The 17,958-nt window shown below is 37.4% G+C and overlaps 1 protein-coding gene across 10 annotated transcripts in view; it reads left to right on the top strand.

The window, feature by feature from the left end:
• Positions 1-17,338, top strand: part of SH3BP2 (SH3 domain binding protein 2) — a 93,909-nt gene extending 76,571 nt beyond the window's left edge. For all 10 annotated transcript variants that reach the window (XM_037386227.1, XM_037386251.1, XM_037386236.1 and 7 more), the window contains 12 exons: positions 4,539-4,678; positions 5,790-5,892; positions 7,573-7,690; positions 8,293-8,363; positions 8,766-8,854; positions 10,809-10,874; positions 11,448-12,036; positions 13,630-13,738; positions 14,065-14,120; positions 14,561-14,642; positions 14,889-14,948; positions 15,421-17,338. In XM_037386227.1, coding sequence (XP_037242124.1) covers positions 4,539-4,678; positions 5,790-5,892; positions 7,573-7,690; positions 8,293-8,363; positions 8,766-8,854; positions 10,809-10,874; positions 11,448-12,036; positions 13,630-13,738; positions 14,065-14,120; positions 14,561-14,642; positions 14,889-14,948; positions 15,421-15,558 — 1,621 coding nt within the window. In that variant the 3' untranslated portion in view covers positions 15,559-17,338. The remainder of the gene's footprint in view (positions 1-4,538; positions 4,679-5,789; positions 5,893-7,572; positions 7,691-8,292; positions 8,364-8,765; positions 8,855-10,808; positions 10,875-11,447; positions 12,037-13,629; positions 13,739-14,064; positions 14,121-14,560; positions 14,643-14,888; positions 14,949-15,420) is intronic.
• The last annotated feature ends 620 nt before the right edge of the window (positions 17,339-17,958 follow it).

Below are 17,958 nucleotides of genomic sequence, written 5' to 3'. Positions count from 1 at the left end.
AGTTGTGGAGGTAATCACATCTGCGATATGCTCCTGCTGAAGTTAAGCAAGAACTGAGGTCTCACAGCTCTTCCAGGATGCTATCCTTAGTTGAATCACCTTGTTGTTGCTTTAATTGGGCTGAATGCAAATAGTTCTTAAGGCCAAAAGTGGTAAGTGTTCTTCTATAATGTAATCCAATTTTTTAATGTGGCAGAATTTTATTTTCACTCATGGAGAGACTTCTAGCCTGTAAAGTTACACCCTAGCCTCCAGTGTAGCTATTGTATGTACACTGACTGAGGGGATAGGTTAAAATTACTTCACAGAGGTATTAATTTGCATACTACACAATAATAGAAGTCTACACTCCATTTATATTTTGAGCTTGGTAACAGTATTGTCATGATTCAGAGAAAGTTCTGCATCAGACTGGTATCATCTAGGTTATACTATGAATGTCTAATTTCATATTTTTTTCATGCTGCTTGACTTTCATGGTCCTTTACAATAAAAAAAACCAGCTCATTGTAATAGTGTTTGAGAAAAGTATACTTATGTGGTAGACTTGGACTGACTTTATTGATACATTAACAATACGCCGCAAATTGTTGTGGGTTTTTTTTTTTTGTCTGGCAGACCAGTTTGTACATATGAAGTAATTACAACAGTAATTGTATAAGCTCTGTATCGTGCTCAAGAGTGCTAACTGCACCATTCTATCTTTCCATAAGCATGTCTGAATGATGAAGCAAATCCTATAAACTGCTGTTCCACCATTTCTTCTGCTACACTCTGAGGCCTATTACCTCCCTCGCAGGCATAGAAATGTCACATGGATCACCTGAGAAACAAAGTGATGCAAAGCCTCTCACTGCCTGCTGCCAGCCTCTTATGGTTCAGAGGGTTCAGTTCAGTGTTCTTTCAGTGGGAGAGAAGGTTGATTCAACAGGCACAGGTTTTGGGGCTTGATGGAAAACTTAACTTAAAAATATTCATGTAGTTCCTCAGTGAGGGAAAAGAAGAATTAAGTGTGTAGCTGTTACTAGAAGCTTGCACAAAACAGTGCATGGGTGATGTTACAGAAGACCAGCATCAGAAAAAGAGTATGGCTTGGCGCTGACTGCACTTCGTGGGCTCTGTGGAAGAGACTTTTCTTATGTACCTGGGGTGAAAATGTGTAGTGGGGTCTTTGGCTTTAGTGCAAGAATGTGATTGTGTAAGAAACAACTTGGGCATATCTTTCTGTTCTTAATGATCACAATAGCAAGCAGTGAAATGTTAGTTCTGTGTATACCTGATAATGCAACATTGATCAATGTATTAAAAAAAGAAGAGGAATATCAAGAGTCCAAGGAAGCATCTCAGTGAGCTAAAGGCAGCCATGTTGTAGATGCTAAGACCTGAAAAATCTTTAAGAGCACTCACCTTTCCTTCCATCTCTATGATAAAGATTCTGTGGTTACGTTGCTTTGCCAGCTTTCTCCTAACAGCTTGATGCAAAACAGCATCTACTGTCCTTTCAGAGTTGGTTTGTACGGTCAAGAAAAGAATTAAAATCTGTTTGGGACTAGATTCAAAGTAGTTAAAATGTATTTTAGAAGCATAACTGAAACATTTCAATTTAGAATACCAAAGTCCTCCCTATGTGTCTGCAAATGAAAGTGCTTGAGGAGCCTACAGATGTGATGGGCAGTGCTGTAAGCCACAGTGAGACCCAGAAATCAGGCACAGCAGCCTCTAAATCTGTTGAAAAACCCAGTATGTTAGGTGGGCTCTTTAGCTGATATAAAGTGTACTTGGTTGCATGGAGTTCGGCCCCATCTTCTTGTATCCACTTAGCTGGGATGGGGAAGTTGAGAGGTTTGGTCTCTGTTCTCTGGGCTGTTTTATAGTCAGTAGTCAAAATTAAGAAATGATTGTGAATAGAGGAAGCAGACCCTGATACTCTGCTGTCCTTTCACCTCAGTTAAATCCTGTAGTTAGTCATCACACTGTAGAACTGGATTTATTCCCCTCTCACACACCCCCGCCCCCACACACACACACTTGCTCCTCTGCTTCCATGATTATTCCCCCACCCTTCTGCCTGATATTCTGGCTCTTCAGGTGGAGGAAAAAATGCCCCATCCAGGCATGCTTTAGTGAGTAGTCTAACTAGTATGCTCCTGTACAGAAGAACAACTTGACCTAGTCAAACATTTGTTTTCTGTATTTACCTAGGGTGGGATACCCTTGTCTCCAGCATTTGTCATTGGCTTCCTAGAAATCTCAGCTTACTGGTTGTTTTGGGTAACCTCTCTGAGATGTTTAACTCTGCCTCTTCTGATATGTTTTCAATCTAAGTACATAAAACTGAAACAGTTTCACTTCAAAGGCTAGGTGCTGTTTTGTTTTTTTGTAGTAAAAGCACACAGGATTTGAAGACTCATGATGAACTTCAAAGTGCTGGATGGCATTGACATTAATGTTAGAGTTAGTTCAAGAAAACTGACACCAGAGTATATTTATCTGAATAAAAAAAATTCAATTTTTACTTAATCTTTTTTTTAATATAACTAGAAAAAGACTGAAATAACTTAAGCATAAATTAATTTCTAATATTAGAATGTTGATGTGCTTGTTCTTAAAAGAAAAATTTAGCTCAGAATTTGCTTTTGTGTTCCTCATTTCAAGGAAATCACTCCTAGCAGTATTGCAGTGTGGTTTGGCATCAACAGCCAGCTAGTTAATGCTTTCCATTTCCCTCACTGACTTTTCTGTAAGACATGGAGAAAAAACTTGAAGGATTTGGGGGGTGTGGGGGTGGGTATGTGCAGCAGGGGGGTAACTTTCTTGCTTTTTTTTTTTTAATTCTTAAAAGCTTGAAATACCTGCCTAGCCCCTTCTTGGACCTGTTAACATGTTGTTGCTAGAAATTTCCTTGTGGGGGAGGAGGAAGAAGGAATAACTCAGCTTGGAAAGATCTCAATCATATAATAAGAACAGGGAGGACATAGCAGAAGGAAGGATATAGCCGAATACAATAAAAGTAACTTAGCTTTTGGTGAGCAGGAGGGTCCTGGAGGAAAATTGGAAACCATGGTGCTTTGCAGTGTCTGCTATGAGAACCTTTCTAGAGTCTTGGACCCTATCTTCTCTGCTTGTGCCTGTTTTACAACACTGGGGACTAAAACTTGATTTTTGTGAGCAAGTTCTAGTTTGGTAAGTTATGCATAGAGAATTCAATTGAGTTTACATTCTCCTGGTAGAAATAGCTAGCAATTTCAACTCCTCCCCACATCTGCATCATTAGCAAAGGGTAAGCAGGTAGATCTATAACCTAAGGTGATCCATTGAAAGATCAATTGACCTGCATTTCTGTTTTTTCTAACACATATACGACAGATCTGTACTCTGCTGTTGCAATTAATCCCTCAACAAAACTGTATTACTTGCTTATTCTTTTCAGTATGGGTACTTCAAGTTGCTGTCTTAGGCTGGAGAGACTAGTGCTCGGGTAGTTGTGTTGTGCTTTAGGCTCTTGGATTCCTGTACTGAGCTACACTATTGACTTCCGTTACTATCCCTTTTGGGGAAAGAAGTAAACAGGATCCATTACATTTCAGTCATCCATTAAAAGCTTTTCAATTCTAAATCATCATTCATTTATCAGAAACTAATTAACTGAACTTCATTAGCTTGCCTTTTACTAGAAAAGGTCTCTAGCCCTACACCTGAGGACAACAGACCTTTTATGTCTAGGTCAAACTTCCCATTCAGTTCATGCGTGATTTCTTTTCTATGTTACAGAGTAGGATTTTTTTAGCCTAGTTTTGTTGCCAGTTGAAGAAAGAAAGGGCTCATAGCGATACATCAGGTGGAAATATACTACTAAAGAAACTAATTTTTTTGGTAACCTGTTTAAGATGACTGCAGAAAGAGTGGTAACTGCAAAGGTACTTGGTGGAGCATGGCATTAATAATAGATATATAAATCAAATGGATGCCTGTAGCAATCTGAGATGAACTTCACTTGCACAGGATGCGGTCATGTTGACATCCAGTATGAAATTATATGCTAACACTTTCATTCAGAATAAACCATGGAAATACAAGGAGTAAAATAGTATTGGATACTGCAGTTACTAAAATATGACTGCTGATTCCCTCCTTGTGCAGAAAATTACATTGTATACATGTGTGGTGTAGAACTTTGGGGAAGAAACTGATACTTTTTTTCTAGTCACCTGCCTGATGAAGTCTCACAATGTTATCTGGAGCACTTGTAAAACATAAATACTTAAATAACATTTGCTAAGCACTATTCCATTGTTTCAACAACTGTCAATCACTTTTGAGAGCTGTATAAAAATAAATTGGGACTTTTTGCACCAGGGTTTTTTAAACACTACAAACTTCCTGGAATCTATGAACACCCGTCTGTGCTACATATTTGACTGCTGAAGCATGTTAGTTGTTTGGAAAACTTGTTTAAGGGAACAAGCTTTGTTTCTTGGTACTCATTTCTTAAAGTAAAATCTAAATTTTAAACTGTTTTTAATCATCCTAAATTGCAGAATGATGGCCTCACAGCAGCAGGTCTGGCCAGTCCCAATGAAGGCAATTGGAGCACAAAACCTTTTGACGATGCCTGGAGGAGTGACCAAATCAGGGTATCTTCATAAAAAAGGAGGCACCCAGCTGCAGATCTTGAAGTGTAAGTTGAATAAGGTATTAAGTAAATTTTTAAATGCTCGCCTTTTGGGACATTTAACACATTTCATGTTAGCAGACACTTTGATGAAGCTGTTCTTCCAGTTACTTTGTCTATAGTGGATTACAATAGTAATATATAGATATATGTCAAACTGGAATGTATGTATGAATGATATATATGAACCCATATTGAAAGAATTTCCTTTAATTGCTTAGGAACTGTAAGTCTTAGATGATAAATGCTGTGGCTGATTTTCTTTTACTTGGTTAGATCTGTCAAGTCGTTCACAAGTAAGCTTTTAAAGACAAACAGATTCCCGGGATGTGCATCAGTTTCAGATATTCTTTTCTAAAATAAATTCGTACTCAGCTTTTTTTTCCAGTTTTTATTCTGTACTGGAAAAATATCCCCATCTCATGCTGCTGTTGTGAAATGGAAATTTTCTCACTGCCAACATTAGGCTGTACTTAAAACCAGTAAGTGCTTCTGGAATCAGAATCTTTTTACATGGATAAAACTTAAGACTTTGGGTTTATTTATATGCTACTTGTTTGCTATCCCTGTTTATAACTAAACTATACTTAAATAGTTAAGGACAACAATTACTGTCTTTGATACAGGAAGGAGTGTTAGTCACTTTAAAAAACCAAAATAAAACATTATTTTATTGGCAGTTTTATGTACTTGAGGTGAAAGAAGAGTGTGAGATACTGTCATGGTGGTTTTGGGATGGACATAAATATGTATTTGTAGCCTCTGGCTACCTTCCTCCCATTTTGTTTTAGGTTGCGATCTTACATTAGCCTATTCCTGTAATCAAGGAGCACAGGTGGAGGTCAGATCTGCATTCTCTTAAGCTTCTTTTGAAGTTATCAGATCAGATGCCTCTCAAATGAGGAAAGTAAATACTACCCTTAGTTCTGAAGCTCTGTGAATGGACAGCTTTACCATGTGACTGATCATCACAAGCTGTCACTTTGACTGGTTTGTGTTCTTTTATAATGATTATTAAGATTACTGAAATCTTAAACAATAATTCTACCCAAGTTAAGAGATTCTAGTTAATGTACTGACTTTGGCTTTACATATTGCTCGTGTTTTTTCTTTTCAGGGCCATTGAGATTTGTGATTATCCATGAGGGCTGTATTTACTATTTTAAGAGCAGCACATCTGCATCCCCACAGGGTGCATTTTCTTTGAATGGTTACAACAGGTGAGTACCAAAGAAATTATTTAATACCCAAGCTCCTTTTACTTAATGCAGAGGACTACGGTTTTCATTTCCAGTGAAGTTAAACACAGCTACGTCTGTTGTTTGGGTTAGGCACTGATCTCAAGATTCCAAGAGATGTATTCCTTTCAAATTGTATATATGATGTTTCCTGTGCTTTGTAAGTGTATAGCCTTCATCTTTTGTAATTTAACTGGTACAGCTGTTAAAATTGCCATGGGCTTACTCTTGTTAGTGACTTAATGCAGACTTTGCACATCCAGGTAGATGAGGATTCTTTCAGACTTAACAATCTTTGTTCTATAGTGATTTCAGTTATTGCCACAAAAATAGAAAGGAATCAGAAAAGAATATTTATGGACTTACTGATTCAGTAATGCTAGTGTCAAAACTGAATCAACTATGGAAGTGATAAATGAGAAGATGCATGTGCAAAATGTCTGACTCGTTTTGCTAGATGTTATAAACCATAATATTTGCTTTTTAGGTTGAAGACAAAAATAATTGCTTTCAAGTTAACCAGTGCTATCAGAATGGGTACTTCCTACATTAACATCCTTATTAGCCTTACATAGGGAAGTAACTTACAGTTCTATTTGTGGCTTTGTTTGGACTGGGCAGATGCAGAAAATTACAACCTCCTGTTTGAAAGTAGGATTGGGGTTATAAAAAAGATGCAATTTCTAATTCTGAAAGAATTCTGCAGTTGACATTGTTCTTAATGGCAGCTTCAAGGTGTTTATTAGATATATTTTCTTCAAAACAATGTTACCTTGATTAGGTAACTAACCAAAAGTCAAATGTTTCTAAGAATCTATTTTTTTTTCCCCCTCTACATTTACAAGCTACCTTCCCTACATATTAAAGACTTATGGAAATGCTGTATTTTGAGGAAATTTTAAAAATTTAGGAACAAGAAAGAAAGGCCCATAATGATTGTAAAAACTTTTATCAGAGATCTCTAAGGCTTATGCTTGAATACATCTTATAAATGTTAATTTTAGATTGCACACAGTCTTAGGACTTTAGTCTCCTCATTTGCTCCAAAGCTTTACAGCAATTATTTGCAGCCAGATTTTTGTGTGTGGAAGGAATTTCCTCACTGGAGACTCCTCTGGGGAAAAAACAGAAAGAAGCAAAACATCTAATACAGGTTTTGGAAGAGGCTGAGTTATGCTTGTTTTAATGTAATAAAAAAGTGCAAGAAAGTGTTTATAAGGGAAAAATAGAAAAGTTAAGTTGATATTACTTCACCTTTATTTTCATGGAAAACCTGTTTTGCTTTTTGCTCTGTGCCTTTCTGAAATAAGGATCACAAGGCTCCCCGAGTTCTTCTTACTATGTTGTGAAGCTTGTGAATTAATGCAACTCATTGAAACTATTGAACAGGTCAAAACATCCATTTATAAGTCTGGCTGGTGGTTTAAGTAGTTCTCTTTCTCCTGTTAGCACTCCTGCATTGTCCTTTCTACAACTTTAATGGAGAAGTACTACAAACACACATATGGGGATTTTTGTGGTGCTTTCTTGGGCTTGGGGGTTATTTTTCATAAGGCACTTATGAGGTAAGTAAAACTGCTTCCTATCAGAGCTTCACGAATTGCTCAGCAGCCTTGATTTCATAGCTAAAGGTTTTTTTGCATTGGTGCTTCTGTTTTTCAGGGTTATGCGAGCTGCTGAGGAGACAACATCGAGCAATGTGTTTCCCTTCAAGTTAGTTCACATTAGCAAGAAGCATAGGACCTGGTTTTTTTCAGCTTCTTCTGAAGATGAGAGAAAGGTCACTTTCTTCTTCTTTTGCAATATACTTTTCCTTGAAGCAGAAAGAGAATCTTGGACTTCCCTAAAATCTAAATGAATTGGATATTCAGATGTCACTGAAATTTGTATACCTAGTTCTTTGGACTCCTCTGAAAATCATGTCTGAAGTTTTAACTATTAAGTTAGTGTTAGTTCAAGTTGTAATTTAGGAAACGGCTATAAGCGACATACTAGATGGCATGGTTTTCCCCATATTCCTCGGGGGTTTTTAGCTAAGGAACAAAATACTTGTATGTTAAACCTTTGAATGATGGAAGGATGAAAAACTGTTCAGTGAAATCTCTCACCTATGAACATACCATGAACAAGTACCTGGCTTTAGAAATAACAGCTTGATACACGCAAACTCAAAGCTTAGTATTATAATACCTTCTTATAGCATTTTAGATGGCCAAAACATTTGACTGATAAGTCCTCCCAGTATAGTGTTACAGTTAAATACTATTTCAGTGCAAGTTCCTTGCACAGGTACTCTGTACTTACAGAGGGCAGATGCTGTGCATCTTTGTTTAACTGTTTAAAGATGGATGTGTTGAATGTTGTGTTTTTATTCTTATTTAGAATTGGATGCTGTCCTTGCGGAGGGAAATTGATCACTACCATGAGAAGAAAGAAACAGTAACAGAATTCAGGTATAAACCCTTAATCTTTATTTGCTTTATATCCCTTTTGCACTATCTCTTGACAGTGGTGTTATAGACTTTTTGCACCTACAGTTGAATTACTGTTAAATAAAAACAGGTGCAGTAAGGCCCGAGAATGAAAGGCCTTCCTGATACATAGTTTAAAGAATACCAAGACAAAAAATAAGTTTTTTACTAAAAAAACCTTAAAATGTCAGCTTTGTGTGAAATAAATAAAAGCTTTTAAAAGACAGCAGCAACATATCTGGCTGTTAGCTGGGAAATGGGAATAGATTGCTTCTGGTTTTCCAGTATTCCTTTACAGTGCTGCAGTCCTTCTAACAGACATGTTTACTGTTCCAAGACCCACACCACAGTAATGCAGAAGGTACTCTGTCTTTTCTTTTCCAGTGACTCTGGCTCTGATGCAGACAGTTTCTATGGCTCGGTAGAACGTCCCATTGATATTAAGTATTCTCATCATTCAGCAGATAATGAAGGTGACAAATTTAGACACTGATAAATAAGTTTTATTTATTTGCTTCTTTAGCTTGTCTGGCTTCTGCAGGAATTATTCCCACAGCTTAAGCAAACTGATGCAATTTACAACTGTAAGTTCTTTTTTTTTGCAAGGTGTGTAGTTACAATTTTAAATCAGAAGCAGATAATCTGTGCTATAAGCCATTAGTAAAAATAAATGTTAACTAAAGAAATTTAGATCTTTCAAGGAGGTGCCTGACACACTAATAATACTACTTAAATTTTTTTATTAAGACTGCATGTTGGATAGTTTTTAGATCTAGCAAAAAGATAAAACTTTTGAGTATGTCCATAGGACATAGTGTAGAGAACATTTTCTTTATTATCATAATTTAGTATTTCTGATGGTAATTGAATGTAATTATAATAATAGGATATTATTCACTTATAAGTAAGTTCTGAAAACATGTGGAGACAACACAGTAAAACATTGTGGAGCCAATTACCTCCTATCTAGACTGAAATTAATTCACCTGTACTGCAAAACAAGCAGTCACCCATACTGGGATATTGTTGCATTTGTGTTGTAGTCTGTTTAGTATGAAACAGAATTGATCATCCTTGCAGTTCAGGAAGATCTTACGTTAGATATAGGGATGGGCCTATGTGAAATGCATAGGATAACATGCTTCAATTACTTCCAAGCTTTTTAAAGTCAGACTCTGAAAATCTCATTCTTAGCATAGCTTTTTTTATTCAAAGTTTGATACCTGTTCATTGCAGTAGTTGCTTCACAATAGTTTGGGCTGAGTTTATTTTTTAAATAGAAGTGAGGATGTTACAGAAAGCAGAAAGAGAGGCATTCACAGGATATTTCAGCAATGCCTTCCTAGTCAAGAACTGTGTTAATAAACCCAACTTGAGAAGCTTCCCTCAAGTCTCAACATAGTTCCTTTACTAGGCCTTTTCCCATCTGCCCTTTGAGATTTCTAACGGCAGGGTTGATTGGAGCAAATACTCTCATTTCCTGAAAGGAAATTCCTGACTACTTTTCCTGATGAGGATAAAAAGGCACAAGTGAGTCTTTTTAGGAAATCTGGGTCAGTTCCTGCAAAGCAGAGGAAAACAGACTCATTAGCATTTCTTGTAGGATTGTAGTTTAGTACTTCTGTGTTTATGGGAGAGAAGGGTTGTATGCAATACAAATTATGTTGAGGCTTAGCAGGAGTTTAAATTAGGAAAACAGAAGAGCTAACCGATTTTTATCAGATAGTCTTACCTCTTTTTGTGCATTTCTCTGGAGAAATACTGCATATTGTCCTTGAGGCTCCTATCATAGTCAATGATGATAAATTACTGCCTAGAAGTAGCATGTTTTTCATGTCTTGATTATTATGACTTAAAGGCAACACTGAAACAATTTAAGATACTTGTGGTACTTTGTTTGTTTGTTTTTTGTTTTTTGGGGGTTTTTTGTTGCCAGAGCAAGGCAAAAGAATGAATTGGTTTGTAGATCATTAGGCTTGCTTAGCCTTCTTTATTGTGAAATCATAAATGTAGCTGTGTTAGGGTTGGGTTTTGGGCAGTGGTTTTTTTTGGTTTTTCCAACTGATTTTTCCAGTGCATCCATGTAGTTGTGTCTCTGCAACTGATTGGAATTTTTCTGAGGAAGGCTACTAGAAAGTGTCACCAGAAAGTAATTTTTAACTTGAAGGATGGAAAAAATCTAATGTGCAGTGTAATTCATTTACCATTGCTGTAAGTGATGACTTTCTTGATTGACATAAAATTTAGGGAAATAACTTATCTAAATAGCAGAGGTGTGACCAAAATTTTTAATTTTCTACCTCTTTTAAAAAAAATCTAACTAAAAAATACTTGTTTATTAAAAAGCAGTAAGTACTCGGTACTCTTTTGTGATTCCAGGAGTACTTACCAATGTCTGACACATTGGTTTATTTTTTTTATGTGCAGATTACGACCAGGAGGAAGAAGATGAGTCTTACTTGCAGCCAGATACTTCTGACATAATGAGAGATGGTATGTGATTTCTTTCGTTCCCTTCACAGAAGGCCCCACGAAAGGCCCCCAGTAATACTCATACTAGTGTAAAATGCCAGATTATTATTTTGGCTTGGTCATATCTAAAGCATTGCAGGAGGTAAACTATGTGAAGCAATGTACAAATACCTTATCCTGAGAGGTATTTAGGGTCAAAAGTTCCTAGTAACAGCAGTAATAATTTTCAGAAGTGTTACATGCCTTTAAGAGCATTATTTCCTGCAGGGCTCCTTCCCTGGAAGGACCTGTATCTGGTCATCAGTCTGGAGGAGGGGTAATGCTTTTAATGTAGTCTCTTTTTCTTTATTTTTAGCAAAGGGAAAACTCTTTGCGAAGTCATCATAAGCCGTGCCTAAATAAAAGTGGCAGGATTTTCCTACACACAACATCCAGAATTTTGCTGAAAGTTAAACAACTATCTAACATTTTGGGTACTAGCAGACCAGATGCCAATGAAATATCTGAAATCACATAGAAGGTTAATTTGGAAAGTCTCATTTCTTGACATACTGTGTTTCCAATCTGTGTTTTTTGGGTGTTTTCTTTCTGCAGATATGGTCCTGCCCCCAGCCTACCCACCTCCACCAGTTCCTCATGTCAGAAAAGCTGCCTACTCAGAATCAAGGGCAAATTCCTTTGGTGGCAAATCTACTGTGCCAGTACCACCACCGCCTCCTAAAAGAAGCTTACCTGATATCAAACTAGAGGATCTCTTAAATGTGAGAGAACCCCAGTTACAGTGCCGAGCTGAACCTAATTTAAAGATTCAGTCTTCAAGCCGGAGACTAAGTGAACAGCTGCCCCCTGTACCCCCTCTACCTCTTTTCAAAAAGCCTCTGTGTGTCAAAGAGTCATGCTCATTGCCTCCAGAGCCTCTGCCTCTAGCTCAAGTTCTTGCTACTCCAGAAGGATGTGAGAAGCTAAAAACCTTAAACCTTTCACCACGAACTCCTCTTCCACTACCAAGCAGTAAACCCAAGCTGTCACAGTTTACTGAAAAAACAGTAGAGCCCAGAGTGCCAGGAGAACACGGTAAACCTGGACTGTTTGTGCCACCAGTGCTCCCAAAGCCACCTGTGCCAAGCCACCAGCCCCCTGTAATCAAGCCTAGACCAGAGAAGTTTTCATGTCCCCAGTTACAGTAAGTATGAAAATACAATGTGCTATTAAATTTTTCCATTGTGTATTAATTAATTAGTTGACGGACATATTTCTCAGATTCACATCAACATCTGTTTCTCTTCCCTGCACCATCCCTCTCTCCCTGACAGTGTTGTGCTTTTCAGCCTCTGTATTTGTCAATTTGAAAATTTTGCATGAACTTAGGTTTTAAAATAGTATAGAAAGAAATAGTAGATAAACCAAACTTTAAAAAATTACACCAAAACCTGTAGTTCATTAGTTTTCAGGTGTGTCTTAAAGACTTCGTAGCCTTTGCTGAGAGTGAACAAGAAACTTTTATGTCCGAACCTCAGTGGACTGTGAAAAAGATTTTAGGCTTCTGTGGAGATGGGGTATGTGTTTCATTTTATATTAAGATCAGCTTTAGTAAGGCATGTGTAACTAGTTATGGCGATGAATCAGATAAAAATATTGCGGTCCATTGGATGATTTATCAGCTCTGAAGAACAAGTAGTAAACCCTTTAAAAACAGTACAAGGAAGACACTGATATACAGGACTGAGTCCAGTGGAAGGCCACTGAGATGTTTGGGCTGCAGCACATGATATGCCAGAAGAGGCCGAGAGAACTGGATTCATTCAACCTTTAGGAAGGCTAATGGGAAATTGCTGCTGTCTACAACTGCTTAATGGGTGGGTCTGGAGAAGAAGCAAGACCTCAGAGGTCTGCAGTGGTAGGATTAGAGGCAACAAGCAGAAGTTGGAAGCTGGGAAATTACAGCTAGACATTAGGAAAAACTTCACCAGAACAAGTTGCTGTGGCGTGCCTGTGGAATAAATCTCCATCCTTGGAGATACTTGAACTTGACTGGACATGTTGTCCTGAGCTACCTGATCTCATTGGTCTTGTTTTGTGCAGGACCTTGGCCTAAATGATCTCTAGAGGTCCCTGCCAACCTAAATTAATCTGATTACCTAAATTAATCTGTGCGTACTGTATTCGGCTCTGGGGCCCCCAAAATAAGAAGAACATGGACCTGTTGGAGTGAGTCCAGAGAAGGGTCACCAAGATGATCAGAGGGCTGGAGCACCTCTCCTATGAAGACAGGCTGAGAGAGTTGGGGTGGTTCAGCCTGGAGGAGGTGCTGGGGAGACCTTATTGTGGTCTTCCAGTACCTAAAGGTGGCCTACAAGAAAGCTGGAGAGAGACTGTTTGCAAGGGCATGTAGTGATAGGACAAAGGGGAATGGCTTTAAACTGAAAGAGGGTGGATTTAGATTAGATATAAGGAAGAAATTCTTTACCATGAGGCTGGTGAGGCACTGGCACAGGTTGCCCAGAGCAGCTGCGGATGGCCTATCCCTGGCAGTGTTCAAGGCCAGGCTGGATGGGGCTTGGAGCAACCTGGTCTAGTGGAAGGTGTCCCTGCCCGTGGCAGAGCGGGTGAAACTAGGTGATATTGAAGGTGCCTTCCAACCCAAACCATTCCATGATTTGGGGGCTAAACTGGAACTTGTTCTTCAGTTATCATTTTATTATCCCTTCAGTGTTTAGTGTATATTTGTTCTGTTTTCCTGAGGATATGTTCTTAGTTTTTGTTCTATTTCTGCCAGGAGATCACCACCAGACGGACAGAGTTTTAGAAGTTTCTCATTTGAAAAACCAGCACTACCCTCCAAGCCAAACCAACATGATGAGGATTCTGATGATGACTATGAAAAAGTAAGATCAAGTAGATTATCCATTCTCGAAGAGGGTGGGTTTTTTTCCTCACTTATGTATACTTTTGGGAATGTTTTAAATGCATTATTTCAGGAAAAAAAAAACTTTCTAAAAACGCAGTACTATGATTTCTGTTTTAAAATAAAAAAATATTGAGCTTTAAGGAATGCCTTGATGAACTCTAGATTTTAATATTGAATGTAAAGATTAAATAACCATTAACAATTTCAGATACTGATGGCTGTAGCTTATTTGCATAAAAGTTGCTAGCATTTTGAGTTGTCACTGACTTACATAGTGTTTTATTTTCTCCATACTTTTTACAGGTTGGGCTGCCTACTTCCATATTTCTTAATACCTCTGAATCCTTTGAAGTTGAAAGGTAGAATGTGACTTTAAAACAGTTCTTAGAAGTCCTACAAAATTCTGCACTGAACAGTAGTCCAAAGATCATTTTGATGGGTACAATTTGTGTTTAAAAACACAATAAAAGTATTTAAAATTCCTTTAGTATGGAAATCACTTTTTAGAGAAGTTAGTTCAGTGCTCATCTACCAATTGAAAATGCATAGTACTTGCAAAGTGATTTTGCTCCATCTGGAGAAGGTCGTTCTTCCAGGATGCTAGATGGGACAGAAAGCCGGATCTTCTGTGCTGCTTTAGGCTGGTTCGGATGCTAAACAGTGAAATTATTTCAGCTATGATGTACTATGAATTATTACAACCAAAATAGAGATTTGTAATAAGAATTTTAAGAATCTAGGCATTTTACTTATCTGAGTCATAAAATGCTGATATATGTAATTGCTGTATTATTTTTAGGACGTTTAAAGCTAGTAGCCCACAGGGACAGCCGCAGAATGGATTGTACTGTATTAGGAACTCATCTACTAAGCCTGGAAAGGTAACTTGCAATTGTGGATTCTACCTCACAGAAACCTTTTTGATGTGGAGATACTGTATGTTATATATGATAAAGTACTTAAAAAATTTAGATGTACTCAAAGCAAGAAAATCTGAGACAATCACTATCATAATGTCAGTGACTTACTATTTTTTTAGGCTGGATTGTAACTAATTCTTTAATAATACATTGACTTAGAAGAGCTTACTAGCATAGACTGAATATGTTGCATTTTTCTTCTTCAAGGTATTGGTTGTATGGGATAAATCTGCAGAAAAAGTGAGAAACTACAGAATATTTGAAAAGGTTAGTAGCTACGCTATGTATGCATTTCATATATACATATGTGCATAAAGGGTACATGTGTATAGGTATACATTGGAACAAGCAAGTTGAAGTCTAAACTTGTTCCCATTCCCAAAAGTAAAAAATACGCTGATTTACAAATATCTGGTCTAGGATGAGAGTTTGAGTACTCGGATCTGGGCTTTCTAGTTGCTGTATCATGCAAAAGACAAACTAGCTGTAAATGTTCACAGCTCAATTTCAGCTCCAGTCAAATCCTAAAGAAAGGAATTATTCATATTCCTGAGTTTAATTTGGTCTTATTTGTGTGACTAGATTGCAAAGCAGTAGCTTGTTTGAAAGAACTTCTTAGTTATGATGATGATTTGGGGTTTGTTGTTTGGGTTTGTTGTTTTGGGGTTTGGTTTTTTTTTTCAACAATGAGTTGGAAAAGTTACTATCAATGACTACATATGTGTTTGTTCTACAACAGGATTGCAAATTTTACCTGGATTCTGACATCATGTTTTTGAACATGGGAAGTTTGGTCGAATACTATAGCACTCATGTCTTACCTGGTCATGACAGCCTGATTCTTCAGTGTCCTTACGGTTACTCTAAACCAAGGTGACATGACTGGGCACAATTCACTGACTCCTGGGACAAATGGGTTCCCTGCTGCCCTTTAATTAAATGTGGGCTCCTACCACTGTTGGACATCCCATTGTTTGCACACAGAAACTGAATCTGTTTTAACCATTTATTTTCCACGAATTGTATATGAACTCCATTTAATGAGTAAAGCCTTACAATCCAGATCAGTGGATTTTATGGTCTTTTAAAAAGATCTGAACTGATTATGCTGTGAAAACTGTTCACGATACCTACACCTTTTATAAAAGTGCTGCTATTACTAATCTTCTTGGAATGTGGAAGATGAACATGAACAAAGAAGTGGTCTGAACACAACTGATACAGAAAATGGAAACTTCTGAAAGGATATCAGAATTCACTTGTGACAGGGAATACTAATACTCTGACTTGAAGGTATTACTCCTTAAGTCAGCACTGGTGCTCAGCTGAGAGATTTTGTATTGCTTGTATAGTTGACATGTAAATAATGAAGACTTCTGTGCAAATAATTTGGTTTACTATAGGTAAAGATGATGAGGAAATGTGGCTTATTTTTTTAAGCCACCTCATACATAAATGTAACTTCTGATTACAATGTCTGCAGTAATCAATATTGGGATACTATCCAACTGATAGCATTGTGGCATCCCACATACTACTTCATGATGTTCACTTCAGATGGGCGTGGAATAATTTCCATTTGGCTTTCATGGGAGCCCCATTACTTAGTTCTGAACTGGAAGGGTAGATGCCACTAGTATTTTTAATGGGTATAAGAAGAGAGAAAGGACTACTTAAGATTAAGGAAGAAGGGAGGGAGCCTGAGTACCCCCAACTGACTAGTGGTTTTCTCTCACATTGCTATAATCAGAGGTTCTTTCAAACAAAACACAAAAAAAGCCCTGAAACCATGAGAGTGATGCTACTATGACTCCATGAATCTTTTTTGGTCAGTCTCTTAGGATCAGGTTGTCAGCCCATTGCATTCTGTTCTGTCCTAGGGCAATACACACTGACCTAGTCTGCTTCTTGTAGATCACCAAGAATTTTTCCATTATTAAAATTGCTACTCAGTTTGTAGTTGTGTGCAAAATAAAATCTTATTTTAACATACTATCAGCACTATCAGACTATCAGTGATAGGCATTGGGTGCTTGTAATATTTGTTTCCTGATTTTTGGGGACAGGTATCCAAAAACCAAGGGCTACATATATCTGCCAAAATTATCCTATTCTTAAATTTTAATAAACAGGAGACATTTATTTTAATGACCTGTTAGGTAACTTTGTTGATTTAGAAGTACCGTTAAAGTACTGTTATAATGGTCTTGTACTCTAATAATGTTTACAAAACTTTTAATAATTAAAAAAAAAAAATAAAAATCCTGTTAGTCCTGAAACAGACGATGTTTTTGGCAGATAGATAATTTGTATGTCAGAGCAAATTGTAGGTTCTTGCAGTATTTACAGGTACTGTTTACAGAGTGAATTTTTCTGTCTTGGAATATCTGACTTCATTGTGACATGACAGTTATATTTACAGCATGCTATCTTTGGGGCCCTATTTAGATATTTACTTTATTTTTTTTTTCCAACCATATACTCAACATTTTTAAACTGTAAAAATACTTACGTATTCCAATAAATTTAAAACATTACAATGTTTTTACCTGTGTAATACAAGATTTGCAAATATGTACATTTTTGTGTTAATTTCCTTTGTTATATAAATGTATATATTTATGAAGTGGATAAACTTTCCATGCCAGTTCACCGAATTTTGTGCAGTCATCTTTAACTTCATGGTTGTGCGTTTTAATGCTTTTGTTTGTAGTTGTGTTAAACAGTTCTTGAGTCTTCTAACCATGAAGTTGTCAGCCCCCTTAAAAAGCTGAGGCTGGCGAGGAGCCGCGCCATGGAATGTGAGTGCTCCGTGGGCCAGTTCTGGCAAGCAGAACTGATGCTGTGCGATGAACCACATGTTACGTGAATCTTCATGTAAGCAACAGTATCAGGAATTTGGCATTCTGGTCATCAGACAGTGTGGCTGGGAATGGAAATTACTTATTTTCCATTTACCTCAAAGTTTCCTGATTGCAGGGTTGAAGGACCGAAGCATTCATTTTATCTATGGACACAAAATGCAGGTACAAAAGTAATAAAAAGAGTATCCTGGAGGAACCAGAATGTTTGAGCAAGAAAGCCGAGTCTCCAAAGGTAGACCTTCCCGTTTCCCAGCACCTAATAGTCCTTCTGCTCAGAAATGTCAGTGTAACTTGGGTTTACATCTGTAGGCTAGTACAAATGCAGTAGGCTTACAGGCTCCCAGGTGTACATCTCTGACGTCTCCAGAACCCAAGGTAGGAGGTAGAGATAAAGATGTGCTAGGTAATCCCTC

This window comes from Falco rusticolus, chromosome 1 (genome assembly GCF_015220075.1).
Source record: "Falco rusticolus isolate bFalRus1 chromosome 1, bFalRus1.pri, whole genome shotgun sequence".
Classification (NCBI taxonomy): Eukaryota; Metazoa; Chordata; class Aves; order Falconiformes; family Falconidae; genus Falco; species Falco rusticolus.
Note: the sequence above shows the minus strand (reverse complement) of the source record. Positions and strands in the feature narration are given on the sequence as shown.